This window comes from Tasmannia lanceolata, unplaced genomic scaffold, assembly GCF_043159265.1.
Source record: "Tasmannia lanceolata isolate RefF3 unplaced genomic scaffold, GAP_Taslan_0.1 ptg000016l, whole genome shotgun sequence".
NCBI classification, from domain to species: Eukaryota; Viridiplantae; Streptophyta; class Magnoliopsida; order Canellales; family Winteraceae; genus Tasmannia; species Tasmannia lanceolata.
In genome coordinates, this window is record NW_027518693.1 from 15,256,951 (window position 1) to 15,274,876 (window position 17,926).

At 37.6% G+C, this 17,926-nt stretch overlaps 1 protein-coding gene across 9 annotated transcripts; it reads left to right on the forward strand.

Annotated features, from left to right (window-relative positions):
* The first annotated feature begins 1,524 nt into the window (after window positions 1-1,524).
* LOC143848114 (uncharacterized) lies at window positions 1,525-14,233 on the forward strand. 9 transcript variants are annotated; one of them, XR_013235314.1, is made up of 7 exons: window positions 1,525-1,678; window positions 10,658-11,179; window positions 11,290-11,428; window positions 12,543-12,628; window positions 13,360-13,486; window positions 13,620-13,822; window positions 13,905-14,233. XR_013235314.1 is itself a non-coding variant. In XM_077356941.1 (6 exons), exons 2-5 carry the CDS (start codon window positions 10,913-10,915, stop codon window positions 13,477-13,479), a joined length of 612 nt encoding a protein of 203 aa, XP_077213056.1. In that variant the 5' UTR covers window positions 1,525-1,678; window positions 10,658-10,912; the 3' UTR covers window positions 13,480-13,521; window positions 13,620-14,233. The 9 variants fall into 9 exon arrangements, 4 of the variants coding, with proteins under 4 accessions (XP_077213056.1, XP_077213057.1, XP_077213053.1 ...); XR_013235316.1 differs by having other exon boundaries at window positions 13,947-14,233; XR_013235313.1 differs by having other exon boundaries at window positions 13,620-13,818.
* Window positions 14,234-17,926: the final 3,693 nt, after the last annotated feature.

Here is a 17,926-nt window from a genome sequence, read left to right on the forward strand (position 1 = left end):
AAATTTCCATCAGAAATTTTTTTCTTATAATCCAAACAGGGCCTAAAGGAATTGATATTTTCACCCAAGTTTCTAGCATTCCCAACCCCTTTGGTTTGTCTTTTCCTCAAAATGCTGGAAAAGACAAAAGTAAGGGGTTGAGACTTGAAAATGCTGTATTTTTTTGGGAAAAGACAAGCAAAAGGGGTGGAAATATGAAAAAGGAGGTGAAATGTTATAATTTTTGGAAGGGAAGAATACATTTACACCCCCTCTAGTTTCTGACACATACACTTCTAACCCTGACTTTCAAAACGTGACAACTACATCCCCTGAGATTGTATTTTGTTATAAGTATACCCCCTCCATGAACTGTCCGTTAGTTTAACCCGACGGAATGGCCCAAACTAACCTGGGTTAAGATTTTGAGGACAGAAATACCCTCACTGGTTTTAAGACATTTGCAGAGGGATTAGGGTTATGCCCTTTCCTTCATCACGGCCGCCGTCGCAATCTCCGGCACAACCCATTTACGTTGTGGCATGGCTGAACAAATGGACGGTTTGGATCATCGTGTGGAATGGGCCTACCGTACTTTTTGAGAAACCCTGAAAGCAAAAGGTCATGAACCTTTAAAAAAACCAGGAAATAAGAAACAAGGATAAAGGCAAATGAATGAGCTTTTTTATATACCTGAAATAAGATATGTGATAGTGTGAAGGAATCAAAATGGGTTTCGAAGTTGGGTGGCTGCGAAGGTGGGTTCTAGCAGCTATCGATCTGGATGGGTGAATTGGGCTCCGAGAGATGTATTTCAAAGAGGGATGGGATATTGAACCTGCGTTTAAATGGGTTTGACTGAATCTAGGCATGAATAGAATTGGAAATGAGATGGGTTTGGTATTGAATCCGGGTTGGAAGGGTATAGAAATGATATGGATATGGTATTGAATCTGAATTTGAATGGGTTTGGCACTGAATCTAGGCATGAATAGATTTGGAAATGAGATGGGTTTGGTATTGAATCTGGGTTGGAATGGGTATTGAAATGAGATGGATATGGTATTGAATCTGGATTTAAATGGTTTTGAAAATGAGTGAAGTGGGCTTGGAGCTGATTCAAAGTGGATTTTAGGCCTGCACATTTGGAGCATATTTTTAGGTATCCAGGTTGAAGATGAGATGCGTTTCATGGTTTTGAGATAGGGGTTTTCAACAATTCGTTGAAGTGTTTTGGTGATTCAAGTTACGTTGGATTTAGATCCAAGTTACTGTTTTGTTTCTTTTTATTCTTTTATTACTTTTATTAAAGTATTTTGATTTCAGTTCACATATTAAGGCTCAACAGATCCAAGATTCAATACCCACGATATCCATCTCATTTTCAGTTGGGGGAAGACGAGGGCATTTTAGTCATTTTCACCTTGCCGTTTACTCCGTCACGTTAAAAAAACCCATTGTAACTTCAGGGGTGTACTTGTCACGTTCTGAAATGCAAGGTTAGAAGTGTATGTGTCAGAAACTACAAGGGGTGTAAGTGTAATATTCCCTTTTTAGAAAAGACAAACAAAAGGGGTGGAAATGTGAAAACGGTGGTCAAATATATTCTCCCGTTACTCGCGCGTCATCGGGTAGACTAAGAACACGAGGAAATCTTGTAAGAATTTCTCTTTTCATCTTCATCTTCAGATGCTTCACGGTATGTCTCATTTTTCTCGTTTTATCGGATAAATCTCGTTTTATTTTTGTAGTTTTGGTTGATTTTAGGTTCTTAGGGTTTCATTTTTCTGCTCGTTTGAGTTTTATAGATTGGATTGATGCCTCTTATTCTCTTGTTTTTGAAGATCTTACGCACAAGGAATCTTCATTTTCTTCTTTCCTTTTGCATTCATGGCCTTTTAGGGCATGCATTTTTTTATCTGATCTAGTGTTCTCTTTTGTTTTTGTCTCTCTAGATCTATGAATTGTGGTGTTCTTGATGCCGTTTTTATATGTTTTTAGTTGTTTGGATTTATTGAAAGAACTAGGGTTACCTAAGAACTCGTATTTAATGCTATTTCTTTTCTCTTATTTAGATCCACTTGTTTGGATTTGAGAGGTTATGTTTCATTGTGTTTTGAATGTGAGTTGGGAGATTTTGTCGTGAGCAAAGAACTATTGGTGTGTTTCGTTTGTGATTTTAAGACACTGTCTTTACAATTGAGTATGTAGTTAACAAAACACCATTCATGTTTGCTTGCCATATCTATTTTTCTGATTGTGTTCTGAGATTTCTGAGGAGTTTGATTTGTTTTGTATATGGTTATTTTGGGTTTGATCAGATGTGTTTTGGGAGATTATGTGATGAACAAAGGTGATTTTTTTTTATTGTTAAGATGTGGTGCAATACGAAGGAACTATATTATGTCAGGAAGAGTTAGATTATGCATGTGTATGGAATTGAATGATTGAAGGTTTTAAAAGTTCTGTATTTAATCCATTCCATGGATATCTTCTGGCTGAGAAATATTGAATTTCTAGGCTGTTTTTACACAGTTGACAAACTTGAGCGTGAGTGTATCCACCTTTTTCTTGCTGGATTTTTGCTGTAATTTTATGCCATTTTCGGTCTAAGATCTTGGTATGTGATACATGCATGATTGGACCCTTGTCGAGATTTTTGGGTTGATATTTTGAATACTTTGCGAGTTATCCACGAATAATTCCCAAAAACTATCCATTAATTACCGAATTACAACTAAATTACCAGAATACCTTTATTTAATAAAAAAATAAAAGCAGCTGGATATTTTGTCAACTTTCTCTTTTCTCTAAAACCTTCTCTCTTCTTCCCCGCTTGATTGCATTGAAGCTCCCCTCCTTTATAAGTTTTCGCTAAAGTTGAATTTCATTTTCTCAAGTGGTATCTTGCTAATTGTTGTTCAAAGTCAGGTGAATTGAGGTTGCAAAACCATTATTGTTATGTATTTAGAGGCTAGATCCCTATGCAAGAACCCTGTTCACTCTTTCCCCTTATAAGTTTGAGAAGCCATGTATGAGGTGGGCAGCACATGGAGGCTCTTCGAAATCAGTTGTTTTGTGACAACATGTCTTTGTTTCTAATTTCTAATCCGTTTTTTTCTTATGGCATCCTCCTACACGAGTTGCGTATATCAATCTCTCAATTGTATTCTTGCTTGTGCCAATCCCTTTATGAGAGACCCAATAACAAATTCTCGGGAATGTTTGGAATTTGTGGGGTTAGAGTAAGGGGAAATTTAGCTCATTTTCTTGGAAATTCATGTTGAGATTTTACCTATAAATGGGGCAGAGTTCATGTCGAATCAATTCATCGTTTCGCAAAACAAGAACCTAACCCTACTCAAGCTGTACCCCCTAGCTAGAGTAGCATTGGCATTAAGGCCTCTTTCTTCTGTGGAGGTGGTTGTAAAAATTAAATATTATTATGTTTAATATTTTACATAGAAATGCTTTTCAAAAAGAAAATTTTAAATAGAAATCCTTGCCATCAATTCAGTCTGTCGGTCACATTTTCGTCCATTGCATATTAGCAAGGAGTATATGGAACATGATTCTGAAATGGTTTGGGCTGTCTTGGGGTTTTCCAGGTACACTTAAAGATAAGGATGATTTTTAAAAGGTCTGGGATCTTGTGGCAAAAGTCTACAGAATGCTATCCTTTTGCTGTGATCTGGCCATGACAGACAGAAAGAATGCAGCAGTCTTATGCACTGCTACTTGAACTAGTCCTAGACTTATTACCAATTCTCTTCTTTGTTGTGATGTATTAGATTGTTTCTTAAACCTCAGATGTTGAGGTTTCGAGGATTGGTGCAAGCAGACCCAACTACTCTTTGAGTTGGACCTACCAAATCAAATAATTGAAGGATAAAGAACTGAGTTGGCTACTTAGATCTCAAGGACCAATGTTTGACAACTCTCACTGTTAGTCTTATAACTGTCAGTCGTATACAATAATTGAAAGATGACGAATTGAGTTAGCTTCTTAGATCTTTAGAATCAGCGTTTAAAAACTCGCATTGTCAGTCGTATACACTATCACTCGAACTAGTCTTGGCCCTACCAATTCAAATAATTGAATGATGAAGAATTGAGTTAGCTACTTGGATCTTTAGAACCGATGCTTAAAAATTCGGACTGTCAGTCATATGCACTACCACTCGAACTAGTCTTCGGCCTCTTGGCCCCGCCATGTCAGATCTTTTGAGCTAATGCGGTAATGCCCTGTCATGCATGAGCACAGTTGAATGATGAGTATTTTGAGAGCAGACAAAGTGAAGTGATGTAGTATCTTAAGTTGGAGTAAATAATGGAATGATGAAGAATTGAGTCATGTATATCTTTAGAACCAATGCTTAAAAGCTTGCACTGTCAGTCCCATACACTAAAGCTCAAACTATTCTTGACCCTGCCAATTCAAATCATTAACATGAAAAAACAAGCGAAGTTAATGGAAAAATTTGTTCTTGGCAAGTTGACACATTGACTTGATCATTCCACCTCATCTAGATTACTGGGTGAGTCCATGTCCAATCTTAAGTCCTAAACTTTTTAGTAACACCAATTTTTAAGAAAGAAAGTTTAAAAAATTAAATTACTAAATGTTGTTTGAGTCACTCATGGTTGGTGGCGCTCACCATGAAGCCCTTTAGGATGGGAAAAAAGGTTCATGTCGAACATCAAAGGCACTCTAAAGGACAAAAATCAAGGACATAAAAGAAGCCTAATGCGAAGGCTGGCGGGAGTGGGGCTATTGTGGGGCCACACAAATATTATGAGAGAACAAAGACGTGAAATCACGTCAAAGTACTTCAAATCTTGTTGGTTCAACAATACACATGCATTATCAATCTCTACATTTTGATTAAATGTTCTTATCTGTCCTACTGGCCATCATAACAACAATCACGTAGGGAGTGAGCCTCTAGCTCAATGGCCAAGGCTTTGTTCTTCAACCTGGAGGCCAGAGGTTCTATCCCAGCTTACACACCCACACTACCACCACCAAAAAAGAAAGAAAGAAAGAAAGAAACAATCACGTACATGATCGAGAAGCTAAAGATGAAGTTAACTCTTATAAACCTATAGATGGATCCATATCAACCATTGCATTAAGAAATACCCCAAACTGTAGGTATGAAATTTACGTTCAATCGATCAAATGCAATATTCGATGAATGTGCCTTGTTGAGCCCAATCTTGTTAATTACCAAGACCGTCCTCGTCCTTTCCAGAAGTACTCCTAAAGCCCCTCTCATCCTTTTTGCCATTAGATTTAGTTTTTTTCTATTGGACTATTCAACATGTGTCATTTTCCTTTTATGTATTGTTTTATTTGATTTATTAACATTTTTTTTAACCTAGATTTGAGGAATGTCCACATCACCAACTTACCCTTTAAAAAAACCATAATTTATAACCTTTTACCCATGGTCCACTTACCCTTTAAAAAAACCACAATTTATAACCTTCTACCCATGTCCCACTTACCCTTTATCCTATTGCCTGAAACACCTAAACTCCTTATACTTGTTTTCCTCCCATTCTATTGGTCATCGTAGGGCCCACGACTTAATCTAAAAACACCCCTCAATATAAATATCCATGAACCCCCACCAAAAGTAGTAGATACTTGAGAAAATGTGAAAGAGAAAACGGCCTCCCCCTTGGTTGATCTTCTCTCCCCTCTCTTCTCTCTCCCAATCGACCTCTCATTGATTGACCTCCATCTTTCTTCCAATCCCCCTCTCTCCCTTCTCACTCAATCTATCTCCCTCCCTTTTCCTCCATCTCTCTTTAATCTTTTCCCTCTTCTTTCTTATATCTCCTTCCCTCCTCGTCACATCTTCCCCCTCTTTCTCTTTTTGCCCCTTCTTCACCTTCCACCATCTATTTCACCATCCTCTTCCATTCTTTCCTCCCATTACCCTCTTTCTTATTCATGTCTTTCTTTGTAGTCTCATTTCTCTTTTGGTTTTGCTTTCAGACATGACCGAAACCGAAATTTCGGCCAAAATTTGGTTATAAAACAAAAGAAGAAGAAGAAAATTTCATTAATGTACCGAAATTTTGGTAATTTCGGCCAAATTTTGGGGAAAAAAACTTAAAAAATCACATTTTCCCGAAATTTCAGAACTGGTCGAAATTACGGATTTTGGTGGTTTCGGTTTTGGTCCCAACCGAAATTCGAAATTTCGGTATTTTGGCCAGAATTTAAAACCATGTTCAAATGAATGCTTTGGATCACCCCAAAAATGTGGGCCCACATGAGCTTTTACGCTATCTGAGCTCGAGCTCATAAACTGTTTTCCCATATATGGTTGATGCAAAGCTGATTTTTAGCTTTACTGCATTTCAATCTTTAAAATGACAACTTGATCTAGGCCTTTGATCTGTTTGATTGAGCAATCCAGACCTGCGCTTATCGGATGGCAATTTTACATGTGAAATACATCAATCAAAGGATGACCAATGACCTTTAATCAATTCCAAGATACGGCTGAAAATACAGATTTCATATATAAATAGCCCATCCCACATTTAATTGAGGCACCCCTTCCAGTTACAGAAAGACACTAGCAAAACATTACCAGAAATTTTGTGATTTACTTGAACTACAATTCTTCACAACATCCATCCTTCGTCATTGGTTTATCCGAATAAGTGCAGGATCAGACCCTGCTCCATTCTTGTTGCAAATACCACGTCAACGTGAGGATCACTTGAATCATCCATTGAATTGTTCCAAGAGTTTGTGTGTCCAATTGTATTACCAGTCCAATCAAAGAGAATTCCCTTTTGTTTTCTTTCCTTTGATCAATTTTAAGAAAAGAGATTCACACTTGATAACTTTTAGCAGCGGCAACAACTGTAGCCAGATAGATTTTATCCTCACTAGGAGAGAGGACAGAACTGCATGTAAAGATTGTAAAGTCATACTCGGGGAGTGTTTAGTCACACAACATAGGCTGGTGGTGTTGGATATATGCATCAAACGTTGGAGGAGAAAAGATAGAGATGTTAGACATCCGAGGACTACGTGGTGGGATCTCAAAGGGGAAAAACTAAAGATGTTTATGGATAGACTGCTTAAAGAAGGATCTTGAAGTCTTGACGAGGGGACTAATATTATGTGGAATGGGATGTCTAGTTATATCAGGAAAGTGGCTAGGGAGGTACTTGGAGAATCTAGAGGAAGTGGGCCGCCGTCTAGAGACACACGGTGGTGGAATGAGGAGGTCCAAAAGGCGATTAGGTCTAAAAGAGAGTGTTATAAATGTTTGCATAAGTGTAGAAATGAGGAGAACATTGAGAAGTATAAATTGGCTAGAAAATAAGCTAAGAAGGCAGTAAGGGGAGCTAGAGGCAAGGCATATGAGGATTTGTACCACTGGTTAGGGACGAAAGAGGGTGAAAAGATGTCTACAAGCTTGCTAAGATGAGAGAAAGGAAGAGCAGGGACTTAATCATATAAAATGCATCAAAGACGAGAATTAAAGATTGCTAGTAAAAGAAAACGAGGTTAAAGAGAGGTGGAGAAGTTACTTCGATTAGTTGTTCAATGGAGAACCTGTAGCGAATTTGGGAGAACTCGATAACGCTTTTGATGATACAAATCGGAGGTTTGTTCGTAGAATTTGAATATCAGAGGTAAGAGTACTTATGAAAAATATGAAATTAGGTAAGGCTAGGGGGCCTGATGATATTCCTATTGAGACTTGGAGATGCTTGGGTGATGTGGGTTTGGTTTGGTTAACTAGATTATTTAACAATATTTTGAAGACTAAGAAGATGCCTGATGAATGGAGGAAGAGTACGTTAGTAGTACCTACTTATAAGAATAAAGGGGATATTCAGAGTTGCACCAATTACTGGGGAATTAAGCTACTGAGTCACATCATGAAGCTTTGGGAGAGGGTAATTGAGCATAGACTAAGAAAAGAGACTAAGGTGTTAGAGAATTAGTTTGGCTTCATGCCCGGACGATCGACTATGGAAGCTATCTTCTTGATTAGGCAGTTAATGGAGAGATTTAGAGAAAATAAAAAGGACCTTCATATGGTTTTCATTGATTTGGAGAAAGCGTATGATAGGGTTCCCAGGAGTATTATGTGGTGGCTACTTGAAAGGAAAAAAGTGCCTACTAAATATGTTGATGTGATTAAGGATATGTACGATGGAGCAGTAACTAGTGTCAGAAGACTCAAAACCACGGATGGCACGTCTATTGAGTTTCCAATTACAATAGGACTGCTCCAAGGATTAGCTCTAAGCCCTTTCTTTTTACTTTTACGCTAGTTATGGATGAGCTTACAGAGGGTATCCAAGATGAGGTGCCGTGGTGTATGTTATTTGCAGATGGCATAGTATTAATTGATGAAACCAAAGCACGAGTAAATGCTAAATTAGAGTTATGGAGAACTACGTTGGAATCTAAAGGTTTTAGACTGAGTAGGACTAAGACTGAATATATGGAATGCAACTTTAGTAATATAAGGAGGCGGGATGAGGATGTGGTAAATATGACTGGAAAGGAGGTAACTAAGAGGGCTATCTTTCGCTCTCTTGGTTCAATTCTACATAAGGAATGAGAGATTGAAGAGGATGTTAACCATATAATGAGAGCAGGTTGGTTGAAGCGGAAGCTTGCCTCAGGAGTTCTGTGCGACCATAAAATCCCTTCCAAGTTGAAGGGAAAGTTTTACAAGACAGCTGTGAGGCCAGCCATGCTATACGGCTCAGAATGTTGGCCACTAAGAAGCAGCATGTGCGTAAGATGAGTGTAGCGGAGATGCGAATGCTTAGATGGATGTGCGGCCACACAAGGTTAGATAGAATTAAAAATGAAGACATTTGTAAAAAGGTGGGGGTGGCACCAATTGAGGAGAAGATGAGAGAGCATCGCTTAAGATGGTTTGGAACATATCCAACGTAGGCCTTTGGATGCTCCGGTGAGAAGAGGCAACTCGTGCCAAATTGATGGAGTAAAAAGAGGTAGGGGCAGACCGACAAAAACTTGGGTAAACAGTGAGGAAAGACTTGATAGCTAGGACCATAACAGAGAACATGACCTTGGATAGGATAGAATGGAAGAAAATGACCCACATAGAAGAACCCAACTAGAACCAGGATTAGAGCCGAGTAGATTCCTTTTACCTTCTTCATGAAGTTTTTCTAAAGGATTCATTTAGCCGGCCCCAACTAGTTTGGGACAAAGGCTTTATTGAGTTGAGTTGAGTTGAGCTGAGCTGTTGCTAAAGCTGTAAATGGGCTTAGTTTGGGTAGCGAATTGTATGCATGCAAATGGGTTGGACCTGTTTGGTTGGAGCCAGGCTCGGGCCCAAGTTTTTTTTGGTAGGTAAGCTGGGATCGAACCACTTACCTCTAGGTTTAGGAACAAAGCCTTAACCATTGAGCTAGAGGATCGGGCCCAAGTTGATGTGCTATTATTATTGATTACACATAGAATTCCTAATTCCACGTGAAGTCTCGTCAAGAAACAGCTTCCATTTGTCATATTACTTGTCGCATTTTTCTTTTAACAATGCATTTGAAGGACAGTGATTTGACAACGTTGATCCTTTGATCAATGTGTATTTTTTAATGGTGTCTAAAGGTGCAAATGGGCTTCATTAGGGTAGCTCTAAGTGTATGCCTGCAAATGGGTTCGGCCTGTTGGGCTGCACTGTAAGCTTAACAGGCTTTGGCCCCACTTTGATGGCTATTATGAATTCTGCTTGGCCAAGATGTTCCAGAGTTGTTTAAGAATTTAGGCTGCCTCTGTACCCCCAACTATGGCCCATCTATAATACAGTGAATTATGGAGTAGTGAAATTCCAATCTTTACAGCCATATGTACTATGAAAACGGTTTTAAATGATGGTTTCTATTTCGGTTTTGGTTGCCACAAAAGCGGAACACTTTTGGTTTCAGTTGGAAATTTCAGAAGAAATATTTTAAAATCACGGAAATATATGCAAATGATAGAATTTAAAGATGAAACTTCAGAAAATGCTAGAATAAGCACAAATACACAACCATCACATAAGCAAGGGAACCATCCATAACGCTTTAAAAACACCAAATTTTACATGTAATTGATGTAAATATTTATATATTTTATACATGCACCACATTTTGCATGCAATTCGTATAAATATAAATATATAAGGGCGATGATTTTTTCACCCCCCCTGTAGGATAATGCGCCTCCTTTTAATGTGATGCGACATAAAAAAACGTTAAAATCTGCCCACAATTCACGTTAAAAGGGGGCGCATTATCCTTCGTGGGTGGGGGCGCGAAAAAATCATCTCCCATGTGTAATTATGTAATACATACAGATATAGTATACTACTATTACTCTTACGATTTTGGTTTATGCACTTTGGTCGTTTCGGTTTTGGTTTCGACGGGGATGGAAACAGAAACATTCCGGTCATTTCTTATCGGTTTCGGTGGAAATTTAAAACCATAATACAAAAATCACTGATATTGAATAATCCTAACCATTACATAAAGGATTTTCGACTTTTTTTTTTTCATTATGATATGTTGGACTTTTGCTTGTTGAATTTGTGTAACTAACCAAATTTCTTTTAATATATACTTGCAGGGTATTTCATAATCTCATTTACTTGTTACACTATCATTGCAGGATTATTGTTTTGGAGATTGGATCAAATCGGCTTCTAATGGGACAAGAAACTTATCAGATTCATTTAATATGCCCTCCCTTAAGTTTGTTCTAGATGAGATTTCCTGTCTTATGAACTAATTTGGACCCAAATCCATTATTTGATTAAGTAATTGAATTGAAAACCAGCGCGTGTTAATATTGCTCGAAGCAAAACTAAAATACCCCACAAAAAAGAAAAGAAAAGAAAAAACAGGAGAGCACCAAGAAAAAAACATGAGCAAGGACGAGCCTTCACAGTTGAACGGTCTGGTAGTTGCAAACAACGAAACCATTCGTTTCTTTCTCCGCTCTGTGGCAGAAAATCAAGATCTCAAGGACGAGCTCCGAAGAATTGCTTCGGATCTCTTATCCCAAGACTTGCTTCCCTACAAATCCCTAAGGAGTCTCTGGTTTGAATCTCCTACTTCTGTCAGACCTAAGCTTCTCCATCTATTCTCTGGCTCTGATTTCGTTTTCTCTAGTCCTAAACCTAGAGAGAAGGTAAACGTGCAGAAATAAAGGAAATATTTGTCTTGTTTTTAATTTATGTGTTTTCTGTTTCTGTTTGACATGGCTGATTTGATGTTTTGTGGTTTCGATCTAAATTTTAGAGCGAAGAGCTGAAGAAGAGGTTAATAAAGCTCACAGAATTGGTGGAGAGGAATGAGTACAAGGAACTTGTGAAAGACATCAAACCGAGGAAGCAGACAGTGGAACCTTTCTCATTGTACAAAGATCAGATAGGGTTTGGTAAGGATTTATTTTGTTCAACTGGAAATGTTTTCTTTCTTTTCTTTTCTTTTTTAAATCAAGCTGCTTTTGATTAGTTTTTCGTGAATTGAAAAGTCACTCTCCTCTCTATTCTATATGCCTAATTATTATTTTTCTTTTTTTTTGGTGATATTGTTCCTCCATTCATCAAGAATTTCTATATCAACACAGGTTGGGGTCTGCCAAACCCCAAATTACTGACGAAAAAAAAGAACCCATATCATTGATCATACAATAAGAAGGGCTTCAATTTATTCAAATGAATGATTTGAACACCTATTGAATAGTGTAGTGCTTTATTTTTTTTAACTGTTATGATTTTGAATCCAAGTATAATGGTTGATCACAGATTGAATCTGAATTTTTTTATTTTTGATATAAAAAGTTCAAGAATTTTTATGAATTGGGAGCCCAAAATGAAAAAAGATCAGTATTTATGATACTATCACAGGCTCGGGCCAATGCAATCCCTTTGGTTTTATTGTCAGTGTGCTATGAGCACGTACATCTGCTTCACGAGTACTGTTCCCTTACGCTGTGTTTGTTTTAATCAGTTTCGGACTCACAATCGATTCTCAAAATCCAAAACAAACAGGACCTTAACACTTGCAGTTTACAACTACCATAATGTTTAGTAACTGTAACTGTAAATTTTGGATCCTAAATTCTATATTCCACCACTTTTTGTGACAAAGGTGATCAGAGGCCATGTTTGGCAGCCATGAAAGTTTTTTCCATGGAATATCAGTTTGTCAAGTGGTGGGAGAGGGACAAAGAGGGTGCGAGAGGTAGAGAATTAAGAGGACATGAGCAAGGAGAGCGTGAGAAGTGGCTGAAATACTGGGAAAGAAAAAGTCCCCTCAAAATAGAGTTTATTTTTCAGCCACTTAGCATCATATCCTCACTGATGCACTCTCGATTCTCCCCCTCTCCCACTTTCCCTACCCCTCTCTCAACACTTTGTAAGCTAATATTCCATGAAAAAAAAAATTCATGGTTGCAAAACATTTCCTAAGTTTTATCTTGTCCATTTATTACTCTATCTTTTGTTTTGGTGACAATGTTCATGGTTGCCAAATATGTCCATTTACAGGTCTGCATGTTTTGGTGACAATGTTCACTGGCTATTTGGTTGGATATGCTACATTCAGAGCTCTATTTGATCACAGTGCTGCTATGGTATGTTCGACACTTCTGTTCTTCTTTCATCTATAGGTTTTATGATATTCCTGTAGTGTCTTCTAACTATCTTTGGAAGAAATGAACTGTTCCAAATATAGAAAAGTTTCACCTCCGTCGCAGCTAAGGCCATGTTTGGTAACAGGCCATGTTTGGTAACTATGAAATTTTATTTCATGGAATAAGGCCCTGTTCGTTTGAGTTTATGAAAACCGATGGTGAGCCTAAAAACCGATTATTGGACTCAAATTACATTAATTTTGAGACCAGTAATCGGTTTAGGGGCTGGCCATAATCTCAAATGAACAGGGAATAAGAGTGCATGAGTGAGGAGATGGTGCCAAGTGGCTAGGAAATAAGGAAAACAAAAACTCTATTTTGTTTTCCCTGTTTTTTCGGCCATTTCTCATCCTCTCCTCACTCATACCTTCTCAATTCTCTACCTCTCTCACCCCCGTTGCCCTTCTCTCAGCACTTGTGAAGCTAAGATTCCATGAAATAATGTTTCATGGGGGGCCAAACATGTCCTAAGTGCATCGCCTAGAAATTAGCCTCTCACTCTTTTCTAAAGGGCTGAGATTAATCTCACTAAAAAGCATGTTTTTTAATCACAACCCTTCACGGAAGAGTGGAAGGCTGATTTCAGGGCAACGCACTTACGCGGCTTTCTCTTCAAGTATTATCTTTCATCTTCAAGCTCTTACTGAAAAATTAGGGATTTGTTATTGCAGAATATTGCTGGGGGCACCTTTGGATTGGTCTGTGCAATGCTTCTTGAGACTGTTCTGTTTATAATTAGAGCTTCGAATCAAGATGGTCTCTCCACTTTAAAACAAAAGAAGCAACAATAGCAACATGGTCTCTCTCAAAAGGGTTCTTCCCACATCTTATTTGTAATATCGCAAATTTTAAGCACACTTTGTATTGGTTTTATCTAATGCAGAAATGAGCTGAATTATTTATTCTTTCCACTTTTTTTTTTCCTGTACAGATTCTTAGAAGCTCCTTAGTTTGGGAGCTGAAGAGCGAAGATTGTTCAGCTTTTTGGTATGTTTAAAACTATTGGTTTGCAAAATGATCCGACAGCAAAGGAATCCTAGGCCCATCACTTGGATCTCTAATAACATAGTGGGCCCCAGCTTTGGTTGGTGAGCCCTACATCGATCTACAATGGCCCAAAAATCACACCAGTCGGTATTATAATCTGATTAAATATAACATCTTTAGTTGAATTTGGACTGTTTCTTCCATGTAATTTTTGGCTTTTCATTTGAAGGCTTTTGATCTAACAACCACATGCTTTTCTAACCCATTGGAGATCGCCGGTGGAAGTCTCAGGTAACCAACGGTGGAACACAACCCTCTGGAATTGCTATTGCTACAAGATTTTTACATAATAGTTCTCACAAATAATTCTCAGAACATTGTCTGTAATTTCTGGTCCCCTATGTGTTCCAAAATGAAAGTCTCAGTCCATTAAGGAGAGCACATGCAACTTTGCATTCCAGATGGATAATGTAATCTCTGTGAATCCATGGGGGGAAAATTAGAGATAGTATTACTTGAAAAAAAAAAAAATTCATGGTTGCTAACCATGTAAGAAAATTGAATTGTAGCACATGGACCTCATAGACTAGGGGGATTAACTCATCCATCCATGCCATCTTTGAATCTCTTGACAAGGAAATGGGGATTGAACAAACTAAAAAAACGTTGTTCTTGACTTCTTGGGTGGAATAATTGTAGCACATGCCAACTTGAGAACGGAGATTAGTCCTGTAGCACATGCCAACTTGACCAGGACGTTGAGGATGACCTTTTTGTCTTGGGTAGACTCACTCTTGAATATTTGAAGGTTGCTCCCCTCCCATGTGACCAATGTGCAAAGTGTCCTTAATGATAAATACGTGATTCTTCTCCTAAGTCTTCTTAGGATTGGTTGAATTCTCTAAAAAAGTTTCAGCCGAAAAAACTTTGCCAAAATTTCTTACTCTTCCATTGTTTAATTACACATGAATAGAAACTCAACCAAAGGTTCGAGTTTTATTTAGAGGAACTTTCAATTTCTGATAATATACCTCTAAATAAGGAACTTTTCATCAAGGGTTTAGCCTTTACTTTCTTATCTATCATGTCACCTACGTCTCATGATTTATAAACATACTTTCATGGTTTTTTAGTGTAAATGTTGGCAATTTTAGGAAAAAATCAAAACAAAGGGCGTGGTAATATCATTCCCCAACAATTTAAGCGATATTATAACATGGTGATGATCGATTTCAAATAATCTTTTTTTGTGTGACAAATTTCCTCACGAATGTAGAGTATACATCCATGTGGGAACACGAAAAATGAATGGTGAGAGACAGTGATAAATAAAGAAAGGAATAGAAGATCAGCATTCAACATCAATGCTTTTTTAAGCACCACCAATTCCACACATATTCAAACATCACAAAGAGAAAAGCTCAATAGTTCATGAGTCACTTCACCCTCTAAATTAATATGGTGCATTTCTCCCAAGTAAATATTTTCTATTGGTACTAACATTCAACCGTAGTTTTAATATAGGAAGCATGATAATATATTCAGGATCTTGGTGTAAAACCCATCTCGATCGCCTAATAATTCCACACTCCCCATCCATCTGGATCTCCTGATTGAGATGAAATATCATGAAAGTTGCTTGCTTTCGATGGGTTGGATCATTTTAAATGTGGCAATCCATGACATGGCTTAACCATTAGATGGTCTAGATTGATAGGCGACGCACCGATGGATAATTGTTATGGGTTTATACACCGAAGCTTCGGCGTATCAACATTCGTTCTATAGTTTAATCTATCATAATAATTTGAGAAAAACCCATGACCTAAAGATTGGGGACGACTCGATCTCGTGACCTCAAATTAATCTTGAGCTCATAGGTTCAATCCTAGCCATTGGTTTCACAAAGGCCCAACCACACACCCAAATAAAATATCATCATAAAAATGTAACAATAATAAATTAAGTAAATAATAAAGTAGGGGGATTTTATTAATTATAGCAGGGGGCATGGTCTACATATGTATCTTTTCTCTAAAATATTAGAAACTATATATTTTATTTAATGGATTAGAATTTCCTAGCTAGCTAGTCTCGATTCCCTGGCCCTTTGAATGATTGAAGGAATCATATTATGGTAGGGACGAGTGGGACTATTGGCCCTATAGTGTGTGAAAAATTACAATTTTTTTTTGTTTCCAAATTTCTAAGGTAGCATTGGATTCTCTACCTTTTATATTAAAATAAGTTTGCATGAACCTTACGAGTTATGATGAAACCACCATCTCCCCTTACCCTACTCTTCTTTTTTAGTGGGGTTATCAACTTATCATTTTGAAGCTGAATTTTGTATTTTTTTTTTCTTTCTTTAATCTTCTAAGATAAAAAGGCTTTCCGCCACTATGAGATGGACATCTTTCTTTTTTCTTTTTTTTTTAATGTACAATTTTTATTATTTATTTTGGGCAGTGATAAATCGACTCCCCAAATGGATAAATCGACTCCCCAAATGGATAAATCGACTCCCCATGTGTCTATCTCTCTCCTCTTTCTCTCTCTAATCTAGAGGAGAGAGAAAGACACATGAGAGTCGATTTATCACTCCCCTTTATTTTAAGCTTGTAGAAATTGCATGCTATAAAAGTAAATGATATTTCCACCTTCCTTTTTCTCAACATTTCATTTTGTTAGTCTTTTACTGAGTGAAGAAAAAGGCAAACAAAAGGAGGTGAAATGTTGAGCTATTCTAAGGAAAAAGAGTGCTACTGAGGAACAAGAGAGGTGGAAATGTTGAAAAAGGAGTGGATTTATGAAATGAGAAAAAAAAAGGGAGCTGATATTTCCGCTCCACTTTTAGACTAATCCACTCCAACTTGTAGTGGATTGGTCTAAAAGGGGGCGGAAATATCAATTTCCAAAAAAAATAGACATCTGATTAGTAGCTGTAGAGAGGCCCACTTGGCTTGAGCGGTTTTGATCCCATGTTGAATGGCTTCTAAAATCATTTGCATAGGTCTTTTTTGGCATATCAATGAAGGAGGCTTTTATAGATCAGGGATTAGGTTCATTCGATCAAACAGTGGGCGGAACTTATACCTAATGATCAGAGTCGTTGTTTTAAATTTTCTATGAAATATCAATACGAAATGTTTGAAATGTTTCTGTTTTCATCCTCACCAAAATGCATACCGAAACCTAAACCATAAGTATAGTTGTTGTAAGTATATATTGTATAATTATATTTATATGAATTGCATGTGAAACTTGGTGCAAGTATTATATATACATATTTATCTTATCTGAATGGAGATGATTATTTTCACCCCCTCTGCAGTACGCATTCGACCCCTTATAACGTGAACAGTGGGCAAGTTTAACGTCTTTTGACATCAAATCACATTAACGAGGGCAGGAGGGGGTGATATCATCGCCCTTATCTAAATTACATGTGAAATGTGGTACGAACTAATTATCTAAATTATTAGACATGCGGGACAATACATGTTACTGAGTGTTCAATGTTGCTAGACAATTATGGATGGTTTTTTTATTAGTTAAGCTGGGATTGATCATCCAACTGTGCATGATTATCTTGCTTGTGTGATTAGTGTGAAACAACCAGTAACTCCAAAAGCTTAAGCTGTTTGAGAAGGCGTTATTTAATCTTTTATGCTTAACATACCCCCTCATGTGTTCGTGTAGGCACATGTGGCTGCTCTTTTGGGTTTGGCCATTGCATGTGGACTTTTTGTATAAGGAGGTTTGAACTTAGGACCTTTGCTCTGATACCAAAAGCTTAAGCTCCTGGAGAATGCTTTATTTAATCTTTTATTTAATCCGAGTATGTATTCATTCCCCAGTTTCTATAGAAATTTTTATAATCGAAAATAAAATTTAAAACCTTGGTCAGATCAAAGTCTCTTGGCACGTTTGGCGCCCATAAAGTGCCGTCCTTCTAGTACGCTTTTTCTTTTTCCTTTTGAATCGGTGGCCGCATGAAACTTTGACCATTCAACTTAACCGTACCTTGAGATCAGAACCCTTCAAAGGGAGGTGAGGGGTTGGGCCCCACAAACCTCTTTGCGACCCTTAAGTAGTACTCGTCATTTGAGAGAGAGAGAGAGAGAGAGAGAGAGAGAGAGAGCACTCGCGGGTACAAACCATTTTCTTTGGATATTTTGAGTGTCAAACATTTTCACTGGGTATCTTGCTAACAGTGTGCTAAACTCCTAACCCAACTAATTATTACTG